Here is a 14,869-nt window from a genome sequence, read left to right on the forward strand (position 1 = left end):
ACACTTGGTATATCGGAGTGCTTTGCAATGTTGTTTTAAAATCTGCCTATTGGGAGTGTGAAATATCCTTCAGGAAACTCACCATCTTTTTCTACTGGAACATGGCATTTAGGGCACGGCTTTGTTGTTCTTTTTATTGTTTCTTTGGATGCACCTTCCCATCGAGCTTGCACAGCTGCATGCTCATCAATTTCAAATCCCTGCAAAGAGAGAAAAACCATGAACTCTGGATAAGTTACACAAATCATGACACATGTGGCCACTTTCTCTAGATTGTACTTTTTTTTTTTGCATGCATAGGATAATTGGAGTAGTTGTATTATACCAACAGCTGAAAGTTTATTATTAATAGATGAAGATAGTCCTTGACTTACAAACATTTAGGGACTGTTCAAAGTTAGAAGGGCACTGAAAAAAGTGACTTATGACTGTTTTTCACACTTACAACCACTGGAGTATCCCCGTGGTTATGTGTTCAAAATTCAGATGTTTGCAACATTGGTTGCAGTGTCCTGGGGTTGTGTGATCACCTTTTATAACCTTTTGACAAATAAAGTCAATGGGGAAGTCAGTTTCTCCTAATAACTGTGTTAGTAGCTTTAACAAGTGCAGTGATTCACTTAACAACTGTGGCAAGAAAGGTCGTAAAATGGAGCAAAACTCATTTAGCAAATGTCTTACTTAGCAACGGAAATTTTGGGCTCAATTGTGGTCGTAAGTTGAAGACTACCTGTATTAAAATATTGACCAATGCCCAGAGTTTATTACAATGGTACGTATATGGGAAAGATCTTGGGAGATGGGGGTCAAGGGATACTGGCAAGAAAACTATCAGGTAAGAGACAGCATAGCCTGCAGTTTGATAGTGGGCAGGGAAGAGGCTCAGAAGGGACCCCCCCCTAGTCTCTCAGGCTGTAAAGGAGACTGGGAGGAGGACTGTAGTTTCAGAATTGCAATGATGCTTTGCCATAAGGTAAAATTAGTTAATCTGTTTGTGATTCCTATCCGGTTTGCCCTGCAAGGCCAACAATTATATTAATTTGTATTAATACACAAATACATGACCCAGCTTCTTTTTCTTGGAGCATGCATTTTGCTGCATGTAACTCTGTAATTCCATTTTAATGAAATGTTTCTAAAGCATAATTTTATAAATTAATAATCATAAATTAATTGCTTGGAAAGCTCACCATTTCTTGATTACCCTAAGAATATAAAAGGACATTACATAAAAAGATTTGGGCTAATTTCCTTCTTTTGAGTTGTTGCAATTTGATACTTCATTCTGTTTTGTCTAGACAATTAATTCATTTTATTATTATAAAGATAGAAGTAAAGTTTCCCCTGTCCAGTTGTGTCTGATTCTAGGGGGCGGTATTCTTAGCTGAGGGAGCCAGCATTATATGAAGATGCCTTCGTGGTCATGTGGCCAGTATGACGAATCACACAAAACACCGTTACCTTCTCACCAAAGTGGTGTGTGTGTGTGTGTGTGTGTGTGTGTGTGTGTATGTGTGTGTGTCTGTCTGTCTGTATATATATATATATACACACACACACACACACACACACACACACTTTTGAGAGCGGGCCTCAGAATTTTATTTTTAATGTGTGCCAGTATTTTCACAGAAAAAGTGACAATAAGGGTTATCTTCCTTGCTTTTGTTCATGGTACCTGTTTATCTACTCGCATTTGCATGCTTTCAAACGCTACGTGTGTGAGACCTGTGGCAAGAGCCCGTCGCTTAGCACAGGAATCTCAAACCCAGGCTGTCAGCTTCGCAGCTGACGAGCTCAGTGTCTTTAACCCCTAAGCCATCGCACCCATTCACAAAAAGAGGAAGCAGTCAGAAACCATTAGCTTTATTTCTGCACATTGAACAGCCTTTATTTTTGGATTTTGAAGCTGAAATTATTTGTGGTTGTGCAATATTATTTTATCAAAGCCAAGTTTTTAATGAATAGGTAAACTCGTGTTGCTGGTATCTCTACTCGCTTGTTTTGGGAAAGAGATCACAAAATCCCATATTAAAGCCAAATTCTGACATTGTTGCTACCAGCTACACAAAGTCATATCATAGTAGAAAATAGCTACTAGGCAAAAAGGAACCAGATTTCAAGAGACATAAACAGTTGTTCTCAACCTGCATGAAGCAAAGGATTATTCATAATTTTCTCACCATCTTCTGGGGAAGACAGGTATTGCAGGTCTAAAGTTAGGAATCTGCCAGTGTTTTGTGCATACACTGCTCTATGCATGGAAAACTGTGTTTGGGAACTCTGTGGCCAAACTGAAACATGTCTCAAGATATGTTAACCCCTATGCAGAATGAAAGAGGGATATTTTGTCCCAGATGGTAACCAAAGTGCATTTATTCTGGGCAGAAGTAATGTGAGTGTGGGGAGAAAAGCAGGAAAAAGAACATTATTAGATGTGGTATGCAGTTGGGGGAATTTTCCAAAATCGTGCAATGCTCTTCTGGATTTGAGAAAGAGCAGCCCTTGCCATATGCAATAGTGTGCTGGAGGGCTTATCAATTTTCCACAGAAAATTTTCTGTGGATTTTGAAATTTGCAAAGGTAAGAGGGCAGGTTGCCATCCTATGGGCATTTACCTAAATATACATTTCACGAAATGGAATAAGACTTTCTTTTGATAGGCATGCAGTAAATTGCACTGTAATTTGATAACTGACTTTAGGAGTTTAACCAGCTTCACCATTTCTATTTTCAGTTTGTTCTACTCATCTGCTAAGAAACTCTGCTCAGAATAACTTCAGCTCTTCTCAAATGGAAGTTTATCATAGGGGAACATTATGAATTCTCCCAGGAATGACCACAAATGAGAAGAAACTCTAGGAATGTGGTTTCTTCCTTAAGAGGTTTTATTTTTGGTTGCCTTCTCCCCCTTGATTGTTTATCTGGTGCTGTTTCTTGCTTATCTCGGTTTTGATTGCTAAGGAGGATGTGCTTTGTGCTGTTTGCTTTCTTCCTGTGGTTTTGGTTATGCCATTTGAATGGCAGGTGGGTAGAGATTTATCTCTAGGTATCTGTTGATGGCTGAGCTGTCAAAACATCAAAATGCTAGGTCTTTTAATATAATATTTGAAATGGTAAATTTTATAAATAAATTATGTTGATAGTTTAGTTTGTGTTTAACTGTGTGCACTGCCCAGAGGTCACACGCAAGAGAGATGGGCTGCTATATAAATTCAGTACCTACCTACCTATCTACTTACATACATACATGCGTACCTTGAAAACAATATGATAATATGTCCTTGAGAAGCAATTTTGCATTGTTTATGTGGTTACCTTTTTAAAGACAACTATGGGTTTGCGTGATGCACAAAATTAGCTATTTCTTTAAACTCCTATTGATAAATAGAAAGCTCCCCCCCACCCCTGCCAAGTCATACAGGTGATTAACGTGTAATCTTGTACTTTGTAAAATATTCTGGATTAATTCACAGATTATAAGAAAATCACTGGCCGATTTCGAAAAGGGTTCCCAGCACTTTTCTTCAGTAGCAGAGTGCCACCAGGTGCAAAATACGAAGGCTGCATGAAGTGAAAGAAAGGGCTTAATAAAGTCACTGGAAATTGGAGGACAGAGAAGGTTACTGAACGGCTGCGTTGGCATGTTCCTGTTCTTGGTCATAGGAAAGATGGTCATGCAGATACAGTATGTAAACTCAAGGCAATTGTTGGATGAGGAAATGTATTTTTTTTCTCCATCCCAAATAGCTCTGAGTTTGATTTGGATCTTATACAGTAGAATTTGATTTGAATCCAAGTACCTGTCAGCTATCATGGCAGTAGATGACATGAAAGTGAAAGGTGGGTGGCCTCATTAAGCCTTCCTAGTACTGGCCTAGTGCAGGGGTAGGCAACCTTGGCTCTTTTATGACTCGTGGACTTCAACTCCCAGAATTCCTGAGCCAGCCAACTGGTCATAAGTCACATTTTTCAGTGCCACTGTCACACTGAGCGGTCCCTAAATGTACTGTTGTAAGTCAAGGACTACCTGTACTTCCAGAACTCTGAGGCGGGATGTTTGAACCATGTTAGTGGTTAACCAGGTTAATCACCAATTTTTTTTGCCAATCTCTTAGTTTATACAACAAAACCACAGCTCCTTGATCTGCTTTCTCAAAAAAGTATGTGCAGAGACAAGCTTAATATTAAAACAACTTTTTTTTTTTACATCAAGATAGTTGGGGGAATGGTGCTTGTAAAAATAGGATTCTGTTTGGGCAGTTTACTTAGATGGAGCTGTGCTCTAGTCTAGGGATCCATATTTATATCTAAATTATAATATTGAACAAAGCATCACTGAAGCTTCTGGATGCATTTCAATGGGATTCACTTAAATGATGATCCAGATCTAGCTAAAAAATGTTATGTGATTATTTCCTGTCAATATATTGGGAAATATCAATATACAAATTGTCTTTTTTATTACTCTTTGAAAACCTGCACTGTCCCAAGACACCTCTTTACCTCCCAAATTGTGAATTTCAAGAGGTTTGGGCACATGTGCTGGGGTTGCTTTATTAGGTGGTTTCAGACAGATGGTTAATTAGATCCCAGAAGGACACTCTCTCTGTGACTTACCCATAAAATTCCTCTCATCCTGTGAAGAAGCAATAGGAGTTATATAATATATTGAGCAGTTCAGCTATTGGCCCATCCTACCACCCTGTGGGAGACATAGGTACCCGCTTAATGTCAGGTTGGATTTGCCAATGTATGCCTGGGAGGTAACCAGCTTTTCCACCTCCCCTGAGGCTTTATGGCTGCCTGGCATTCGTTTTTAAAAAATCTCTCCTGAAGCAGATCAATAAGCATTGGCTCCCTTATTATCTTTTTAATAAAAAAATGACTCTGGGCCCCATTAAGCCCCCTTTGGCACCAGGAACTGATAGATAACAAGAGAGTAACAGAAATGACAATGGTATACTTTTATGATAAAAAAGACACTTTGTTTGTCAGTGACCAAAAAAAAAGACAAACAAAAAGATATAAAAAGGATATACTGAAGGTCTTATATTTGGGGAAATACGGTACTAAATGCATCCATCTGGCTGGCGATCTTATCTGGGGCTTATTTTTGGGGTGGGGTTTATATTACGAGCATCCTGAAAAATCATGCTAGGACTTATTTTCCAGTTGGGTTTTATTTTCGGGGAAAGACAGCAGCTACATAAATTATATATTACCATATATGCCGGCGTACAAGGCGACCCGGTGTATAAGACGACCCCCGTCTTTATCGCTGGGCCGCATTCCTAGAACGTCGTCTTATACGCCAGAAACTACCAGTATTTCCGGCGTATAAGATGACTCGGCGTATAAGACAACCCCAGTCTTTGGTGCCGATTTCAGCGCTCGCGGAAGTCGCCTTATACGCCGGCATTTACGGTATATATAGCTATGGGTAGTATAAAACAGCTATACTTCCATCTCTCAAAATCAGCCATGTCTCAGAAATGCCCCTCAGGTCTTCATCTGTTTCCCCCAGAACTGATTATAGCCGTGGTGGCGAACCTATGGCACATGTGCCACAGGTGACACGCAGAGCCCTCTCTGTGGGCACATGCGCCCTCACCCCAGTCCTAGGCCTTCAGCTGGGTTTTATAAAACCTTTTTGCTTTAGGCCTCCACCGCCGTGTTAAAAAAAAGGTTCAATCAATCAATTTCAACTTCTCGCGGGAAAAAAAAAGATCTCGCAAAGTTGGAACTGATTGATTGAACTTTTTAGTCCTACACAGTCTGCCATTACCACCATAGCCATGCCCACCCAATGAGCCATGTCCACCCAATTGGCCACACCCAGCTAATGGGCCACGCCCACCCGGCACCCGACGATACATAAGTGGTTTTGGATTGCAGTTTGGGAACTCGGTCTCTAAAAGATTTGCCATCACTGGACTATAGCTAAAACATCAGCATCCAAGGACACTTGGATACTGGTCGGCTTAATGAATAATGTGGTTTAGTTTGGATCCTGGCATTCTCTAAGAATCTAGCAATTATGTGCAGCCCCATGTGAAAGTCCAAAAATTAACTTGATAAGGAGTAGTGTTCTCAACTTAATTATTTCTTCATTTCAGCATGACTGTTACAAGAAATAAAAGAAAATTTCGCAGTATGAAACATAAAAGTACACATTAGGACCTCCTCTTTGCTTAAGTTTGAAAGATAAATTGGTTGGCTGGTTGGCTTTTAAAATAATCCTTACACTATCTTGACCCAAATTAAAATAAATTTGCCCAGTCTGGCACTTCTCTTTATGGAGTGAACAGAATTCAGAATTATTGTGACTATTAGAGATAATGATCAGTTCATTCCTTGTTTAAATCTAAAAGCATCCCTTTTTAAATCCCCAAACATTAAAATATTCCTAGCAGTGAGTTGATTGAATGTTGATGAACAACAGCAAATTGGGGAAAAAAGCCCATCTATAAGATAATAGTATTAAATAGACCCAAAAGCCAGTTAAAGAGATTTATTCTGCACCACAAAATTTGTTCAATTTTCTCCCCTTTTTTATAATTTATCTCAATCTGTGCAGTGTTTTGCAAATGTGTGCATTTTTGTTTGCATGTGTTGACTGAATGACTGCATTGCATTATTTCAAGAAATGAAAAAAAAAATGAAAAACTTTCCAGTTTGCTTATTTGTTCAGAAATAACACTGTGCAACTCTTTGGATTCAGTTCCAAAAAATAATTTAGACTATAGATACAGTTTTAAACAGTAGTTAATGGGTGTTATAGTTGTCCCTCTGCATGTTCCAAAGTATGTTTTTGAAATCTAATCTGAAGCATTGCACAGCTCTATTAGAAAGTACAAATTTAAATACTTTAAAATAAAAATCAAATTACTTTCTCCCCATCAGTTTTTATAATCTTCATAATATAGATTACATTTGTGCTTGCTGCTCACAGTGCTGATTTATGCATTAGTACTGTAAGCTGAAGAACTGACATTGGGCTGTAAAGAGGAAGAACGTGGAAGGAAGCATATCAAGCATAAACTTCCATGCTTCTTTATAACAAAAGTTTATGGAAGTCGCATCAATCATTCTCTCCAAAAATCTGAATACCATCATGGTGAAGATAAAATAAGCCTCATTTTCTGAGCAGATGTCTGTCTGTATATGTGTTGGAAATCATGACTTTCATGACTTTATTAAAGTTTTAATAACTACTTCTGTTCCACCTATGGTATGTATAGCAATAGCACTTAGACTTATATACTGTTTCATAGTATTTTACACTCCTAAGTGGTTTACAGAGTCATCATATTGCCCTCAACAATCTGGGTCCTCATTTTAGCAAATTTGGAAGGCTGGAAGTCAACTTGAGCTGGTCGCAATCGAACTCCGGGCAGTCAGCAGAATTAGCCTGCAATCTGCATTCTCACCACTGTGCCACCAGGGCTCTGGTTAAGAGCTAATAACTGTAATACTAGGACTTCTGAAAGGGAAACAGATGTTTACTGCAGGATCTTCTCCCTTTCTGCCCACATGATGTTTCCCACCAAGGCCCTTGTTGTCTCTGTTCTTGATTAGCACCCTCTCCCCCCATGATTCTCTAGTTAATTTTCTGAGATACTATGGAAGTGGAGATATGTACCATTTGAGCTGTGGCTCCTGGACATTTGGAGAAGCTATGGCATTCACCTTCATGGTATTCTTCTTTACATTCACGGCAGAACACAAACTAGAAAAAGAAAAAAATAAACAAACATTAGGAATCAAGGGAGATATGACAGCTGTAGTGTTTTCAGATGATCCAGCACTCTTCTCATCCCATTAAATTCTCATAATTTCTTATTTAGCATCCATCTAATCACATAGCCTGCTCATTAATACATCTGACATGTATACTTTTCTCCAATAAAAAAGCTTCTATTACAAGAAAAAGACTTCTTCTTTTCATTTTATACATGGAAGCACTGAGGTTTATAACAAAAACAGCTTATAAACTTTTGGGGGGAGAGAAGAAGTGGTGGAAAAGCCAGAACTATCATCAGTCTGTTTCCTTGGGCGAGTTTCTGAGATAATATCATTAGAAAATTGGGACAGGGGGCAAACTTTATCTTGGGTTCCTTAGTTGCAAACAAAAATTTTCCCAAAATATTTCCATAACTATTTGATCTTAGAATTTTGGAAACACTGGAACACAGGAGGGACTGCATTTCACATAGAAGATTCTTTTATAGCCATGGCTCAAGAGTGTCTGCCAATAAGTGTTGCATTTTCTTAATAATGAGAAATAGATGAGGTTCCAGCAATTCAGGATTCCTAGAACAATTCTCTAAATTAATCAGTGACTCACTCAGGACAAACATATCCACATTGCTATGTTTAATTCATGTCAAGCACCAGGGAAATCAGACGATCCAGGCAGTTTGTTTATAAAATTGATGGGCCGCCCATCTCACCATAGGGCAGTGGTTGTCAACCTGTGGGTCGGGACCCCATTTGGGGTCGAATGACCATTTCACGGGGGTCGCCAAACAAGGCTGTCTGCCATTTTTTCCCCCTTTTCTTTGGCCACGCCCCTGGCACCCAGTGATGTATAAGTGGTTGGGGGTCACTACAACATGGGGAACTGTATTATGGGGTCGCGGCATTAGAAAGGTTGAGAACCACTGCCATAGGGTAACTCTGGGCAGTCTACAGTTACATACACAATTAAAACATAAAAATTAAAATCAGACATTAAAACCTAAGGACACATGGAGAGGGTTGGGGCCTATGGAGGGGGGCAAGATGTTCCAGAGGGCAGGAGCAACAGCAGAGAAGGCCCTCCTCCTGGACCCCGCCAGTCGGAATAATCAGGTTAACAGGACCGCAACCTGCCTTCTCTGCCAGCATCAGTTAGGGAGGGCCAATCCCAGTAGGGTGAGATGGTCCCTGAGTTAACCTGGACCCATGCCATGAAGGGCTTTAAAGGTGATCAAATGGAAGCCCTGAGCTTAAGATCTCTACAAGAATCTGAACTATCAATGGTAGATAAAAGTAAAAGGAATTCAAGATGAGCTGGACTTAGATCTTTTGTGGATGTGAAAGGATTCATGACTGATGATGCATTTGATCCCTCCCCTCCCCCAGGCTCAGCCTGATCATCTCCTAGAATTCAATTAGGATTCCTCATTTGTTACCTGTCCCATTTTCTAATGTCTGTGAACAGCAGCAATGCGTTGTCAAAGACGGAGAGCCAGCTTATTTTTTCCTCTGTCAGTCGGCAACTTTCATATTAAAACCACTTAGTAAAATCACAGATGATAGCTCTGAATAAACAAAACAATCTAAAAATTACCCTCATGCGTGTATTGCCTACTTCTTTATAAGGCAGAAATCTTGACATGGATCTATGATCCCTACATTGTCATTTCCTAATTACTATTCTTGTGTCTAGAGAAAATAAAAAAAACAAATAAAGTGAAATATCAATTAAAGTATACTTCTGGCCATTCTGAAGTACACTATCTTGACCCATCACTAGAATACCGAAAGATTTCTTTTTTAGCTCCTTGCTACACTGACAAGCCAAGCTGATGGAATACGTCTGATGTTTCGATACAGTGTTGGCTCTTGCATATAATGAATAGACATATCAGCACAACTTGACACTAAAATGTTTATCTGCCTCATGTCACATCTTTGCAGCTCCATTTTGCACTCTGTCATGCTCCTGTTGTCACTTTAAGTGCCGTATGAAATCACAATTCATTGCAGTGCTGCAAAATGTTGCTTATGCAAAATGAAACAGGACAACCTGCTGAGCTATTCTAGAACAAGCTTTGCCTGCAGTGGCTGAAAGGCTGAGGTCCAACTACTTAAGTGCAATGAATTTTTGCAATGATGTTCCCTTTGGAAAGATTTCAGTGGTACATTTTCCAGTACAGACATTACTCTAGTTAAGAACTTTTGAGTTGCAAGTTTTTGCCGAGATGAACGAACCTGCCCACAACTCCATCCTAGAAGAACCTGGAAGTTGGGAGAAAGCAGGAAAGGGTGAATTTCAGGCATGCCACTTATGTAAGGAGCCCTGGTAGTGCAGTATTGCAGGCTCACTGTGCCCACAGCCTGGAGTTCGATCCTGATGGGGCTCAAGGTTGACTCAGTCTTCCATCCTTCTGAGGTTGGTAAAAATCCAGATTGTTGGGAGCAATATGTAGATAATGCTTCTGCACTGTAAACTGCCCAGAGAGTGCTGTAAAGCACTATGGGGCAGTATATAAGCTTAAATGTTGAATGCTATTGCTAACCCTTTCCCATCTTCTCACGACTTCCACTTGCATACTTTTTTCAGATTCACTTGCGGACTTTAAGGGACTGTACTGTGCACAGGTTTTTCTTTGCTGATTGGAATTACGAACAAAATCAATTGATGAACAGTCTTTTGGAATGTAAGCCGAACGTTGGTAAGTAGAGCTCTCTCTGTAGAGGTGGCATGTCATCTTTCCTATTTAAATTAATAGCTGTTAAGCCAGGTGTGCAAAAAGGAGAGTCCCCCAGCATTCCTTTTACACACCATAATCCATCTCTGGAGAAGCTGAGGTTGACTTTTATAGATTTTATTTTTGAAAATTGATGAGATAAGGAGAAAAGCAATGACGCAATGCCTGAAACTCCTTTTGCCTCCTGATTTTTAATAGTAAACTTGGACTTCTGTCGCACAGCCTTAATTACTACACACCTTTGCTTTTATACTTCTCCTAACTCACCAATTCTCATAGGACAGCCCAGTGATGTTGGCCTTCATTGACCCTTCTTTTTATTTTAGAACATGCCACTTTTCTTCTTTCTCTAACCGGACAGATTAATCCATAAGAAAAGGTTTAGTATTTTGGGGTCTCTGAGCTGCAAATATTTTTTCCTATTGGTTTTAGTATGTACTGTTTCTTTGCTTATTATGGTTTATGGTTTTTTTTTGCCACTGCATAGTTAAAAGCATACAAGTAGTCCTCAACTTATCACCACAATTTAGCCCAACATTTTTGTTGTTAAGTGAGACATTTGTTAAGTGAGTTTTGCCCCATTTTATGATCTTTCTTGCCATAGTTGCTAAATGAATCACTGCAGTTAAGTTAATAACATGGTCGTTAAATGAATCCATTGATTTTGCTTGTCAAAAAGTTACAAAAAGTGATCAAATGAGCTTGGGCCACAGCAATAGTCCTAAGTATGAACCAGTTGTCAAGCATCTGAATTTTGATCAAAGGTTCATGGGGCTGGTACAAATGTTGTTAAGTGTCAAAAAATGGTAATAAGTCACTTTTTTTCAATCCCGCTGTAACTTTGAACAGTCACTAAATGAACTGTTGTAAGTTGAGGACTGTCTGTACTGACATTTAGGCTATCTAGAAGGTTATTAGGTCACCTCCCTATGCAAAATTGAACAAACATCAAGTATTAAGAAAACACACTTAAAGGAGAAGCTGTGGTAAACAAATGTAAGGTTTACGCAACTTTTCCATTCTGCAAATGTGGTAGCTATGGTACAACCTCTGAGGTAAAACATTTAGTTTTGGTAAGCAGATCTAAAGACAATATATATAATTTACCACAAATGACGTGGGTCTACTTCCAGTATTATATTATGCTGGAGGGTAGTCATTGCACTACCTTTATTCTGCACCAGGTTGAACTTCCTCTACACAACTCCTCCGCTGCACAACAGAAACTGCAGTGATAATGCAGTTTTCCAGATATGGGGTGATATAAGAGAACACCGTTCCATTAGCAGATATCATTCCATGAAGCGTATTTGAAATATCACCAATATTACTTTATCCTTCTCTACCCAGAGTCATGTACGTGAAACGGGCAGCTATATAAATTGATTGGTTGAAATAAATAAGCCACTTACAAAGCTAAGTGAGCATTATGAAAAGAATCCACTTATGATGAGACTTAGGATCAAAATTTCCAGCGTTAGGCAAGGCATTTGCGTAAGCCACATCTGATTTTATGACCTTTTTTTTTTTGCCATGGTTGTGAAGTGAATCAGTGCAGCGAACCTCACGGTTCTTAAGTGAATCTGGCTTCCCCTCATTAATTTTGCTTATTGGAAGTTGGCTGAGAAGGTTTCCATGGTGATTATATGACATCAGGATGCTATAACCCTCATCACTACACGCTGGTGGTCAAGCACCCAAATTCTGATCATGTGACCATGGGGATGCTGCCACAATTGTAAGCGAGAGGACAGGTTTTAAGTCGCTTTTTCAGTGCCACTGTAATTTTGAACGGTCATTAAGTGAGTGTTTTGTAAGTCAGGGACTACCTGTATAGAGAGAATGAATGTCGAACTGCAAAATAAATGCAGGTAGGCCTTGACTTACATCCATTCATTTAGTGACCATTCAAAGCTACAATGGCACTGAAAACAGTGACTTATGACTGTTTTTCACACTTATGACCATCGCAGCATCCCCCAGGGCCACGTGATCAAAATTCAGAGGCTTGGCAACTGACTCATATTTATGACTGCTGTGGTGTGCCGGAGGGTGTGTGTGTCAAGTGATCACCTTGTGCGACCTGCTGACAAGTCAAGTCGATGGGGAAACCGGTTTCACTTAACAATCATGCTACTAACTTACCAACTGCAGTGATTCACTTAACAAATGTGGCAAGAAAAGTTGAAAATGGGACCAAACCCACTTAACAAATGTCTTACTTAGCAACGGAAATTTTGGGCTCAGTTGTGGGTCGTAAGTTGAGGACTACCTGTATATAAAGAGAAAAGTGGAGAGGGAAGAGGAAATGAAATACTGAAGAAGTTACGGTTAGTTGGAGTTTATAAAAATCTTAAGAAAAGAGAGCTGGATGTTTCTTTGCCAAATGCCAAGGAATGAAGTGATAAATGGATTGGATGGATGATTTGCCAAGAGGATAAAAATAAAAAATGTATGCAGAGGTACAGTGAATGGCATTGGTCTAAATGAAATTAGCTATAATTTATTTTCTCATCTGCTGCCTTTAATTCTTTGTGTTTTATTTGTTTGTTTGTTTGTTTGTTTGACTTGTATGCTGCCCATTTTGCCCAGGGTTACGAGGTATATAACTCAAAAGAGACTGGCAAGATGATGTTTAACTCAAAAGAGACTGGCAAGATGATTATGTTTGTAGAAATGCTGGCAACTTATAAAAGCTTCTAACTTCCTGTTATCATTTGAACTTTTGAGTTCCATACATTTCCATTATTTCTGGTTGCAAAATACTGAAAAACAAGCACATATCACCAAAGACGCAATATTCCTTCTAGATGAAAGTTATTCTACCTCACCAACGTACTGTGAACATACCTGACATCAGGAAAGAACATGCATGTATCCCTAATATGGGGCCCTTCTTTGACAGCTAAGCTTCTTTTTCATTAATTGTTCACCTGCTGCCAGTCAAAACATTTCTTAACTAAGCTGTAGTCTGAGACATCATCAAGTTTAAGTGCCCCCTGCCAATGCCTAGCATTGCATCACTACTCTTCATTGAAGCTGTCTAATTTACAAACCTTTCTGTCTTCCAAATGCATTTCCTCACTTCTGGCTATGGGCCATTAAGTCCTTTACCAACACTCTTGTTTTTAGCAGTTTTGTTAGGCTGCAAAAGTAAAAGCTTGGAGTCCCTGGTAAAGCCCATTAGTTTGAGAACAAGCCTGCGGTTTGGAGAGCATCGAAATAGGGTAGGAGCAACTAGAGTTTTCCTTTGCAAGCTTCTGTATTAGGTCAGTGGGTATGTATATAGGCTAGTTTGATTTGGGAGTTATTCTTCGAGATATTGAAGCTTTCTGGATGATGTCACGGCACTCCTTTCAGTGGAAATAAGGCTGATCTCAGGGCAAGATAGAAAACTGTTTTCACATCTTATTAGATAATGGATGAGATGTAAAATCAGTTCCATGGTAGAAGAACAACCTGGAGGTTGATAGGTTGGTCAGAATAAATAGGCTTTGCTTGGCAGAAATGCATTAAGCATTTCTGTGTTGCAGCACAGCATGAATTATGTAAGAAACAAGTGACAGATAAAGGAAAGATAGGTGGGTTAGCAGTACATCTTTTTTTCATTAGAAGCCTCAGCCCCACAAAGCTCCCTTGGTCCTTTGGGGTTAAATTACCATTTGAATTACTTGTATCATTTACAAATAGTGCCACAGATTTCTCCCTTCTCATGATCCTTCTTTTAGGCATGAGAGTTGGATGGGAACATTTTTTTGTAGAGAGAAAACCACTTCTGAATTCCAGCTGCACAGGCAGGAAGCAAGAAGATCTTTGGGCTTAAGGCTAGAGTAAACCTTAGCTAACTGGGGGAAGGAAAAAGCTGTCATTGGCATTTTCTTATTCGTTGGACTTTTAACAATATGTTAAACATATAAGGCACAGATGGGTGAAAGAAATTTTTTGTACCCCAAATTGTATACAACGACTTACCCTACCACTGTTGGTGGAGTCATGGTTTTCTCTTCTGCCATTCCTTATTTAAGGTATTGTTTTCTGCTTGATTGTTTATCTAGCATTAATCCCTGCTTATCTTCCAACAGAATGGATACACACGCAACTTTATCAAAAAGTGCCACTCAACCCACTACAGCACAACCAACACAAGCTATAAAAAGGATAATACTGCCTTACATCAAAAAATATCTCAGAAACAACTAACAGACTGTTACAACCAAATGTATCGCTGTGGCATAAAAACCAAACAAAGCCTTCCAAAACAACTTACGTAAACTAACAGTTTCTGTAGGCCAAGAAGAAGAAAAATAGGACCCATCTGCAATCTACAGTGTAAGGATTGTAACAGACACTGTGTAGGAAAGATAAGTAGATAATTAGCAGAGCATATC

At 39.3% G+C, this 14,869-nt stretch overlaps 1 protein-coding gene across 1 annotated transcript in view; it reads right to left on the bottom strand.

The window, feature by feature from the left end:
* Positions 1-14,869, bottom strand: part of LOC120296792 (E3 ubiquitin-protein ligase parkin-like) — a 131,645-nt gene that overhangs the window by 2,566 nt on the left and 114,210 nt on the right. Inside the window, exons 4-5 of the mRNA XM_039318766.1 lie at positions 7,646-7,732; positions 83-200 (exon numbers count right to left, since the gene is read on the bottom strand). Of these exons, the coding sequence (XP_039174700.1) occupies positions 83-200; positions 7,646-7,732 (205 nt within the window). The remainder of the gene's footprint in view (positions 1-82; positions 201-7,645; positions 7,733-14,869) is intronic.

This window comes from Crotalus tigris, unplaced genomic scaffold (assembly GCF_016545835.1).
Source record: "Crotalus tigris isolate CLP2741 ecotype Arizona unplaced genomic scaffold, ASM1654583v1 scf7180000021529.231165, whole genome shotgun sequence".
NCBI classification, from domain to species: Eukaryota; Metazoa; Chordata; class Lepidosauria; order Squamata; family Viperidae; genus Crotalus; species Crotalus tigris.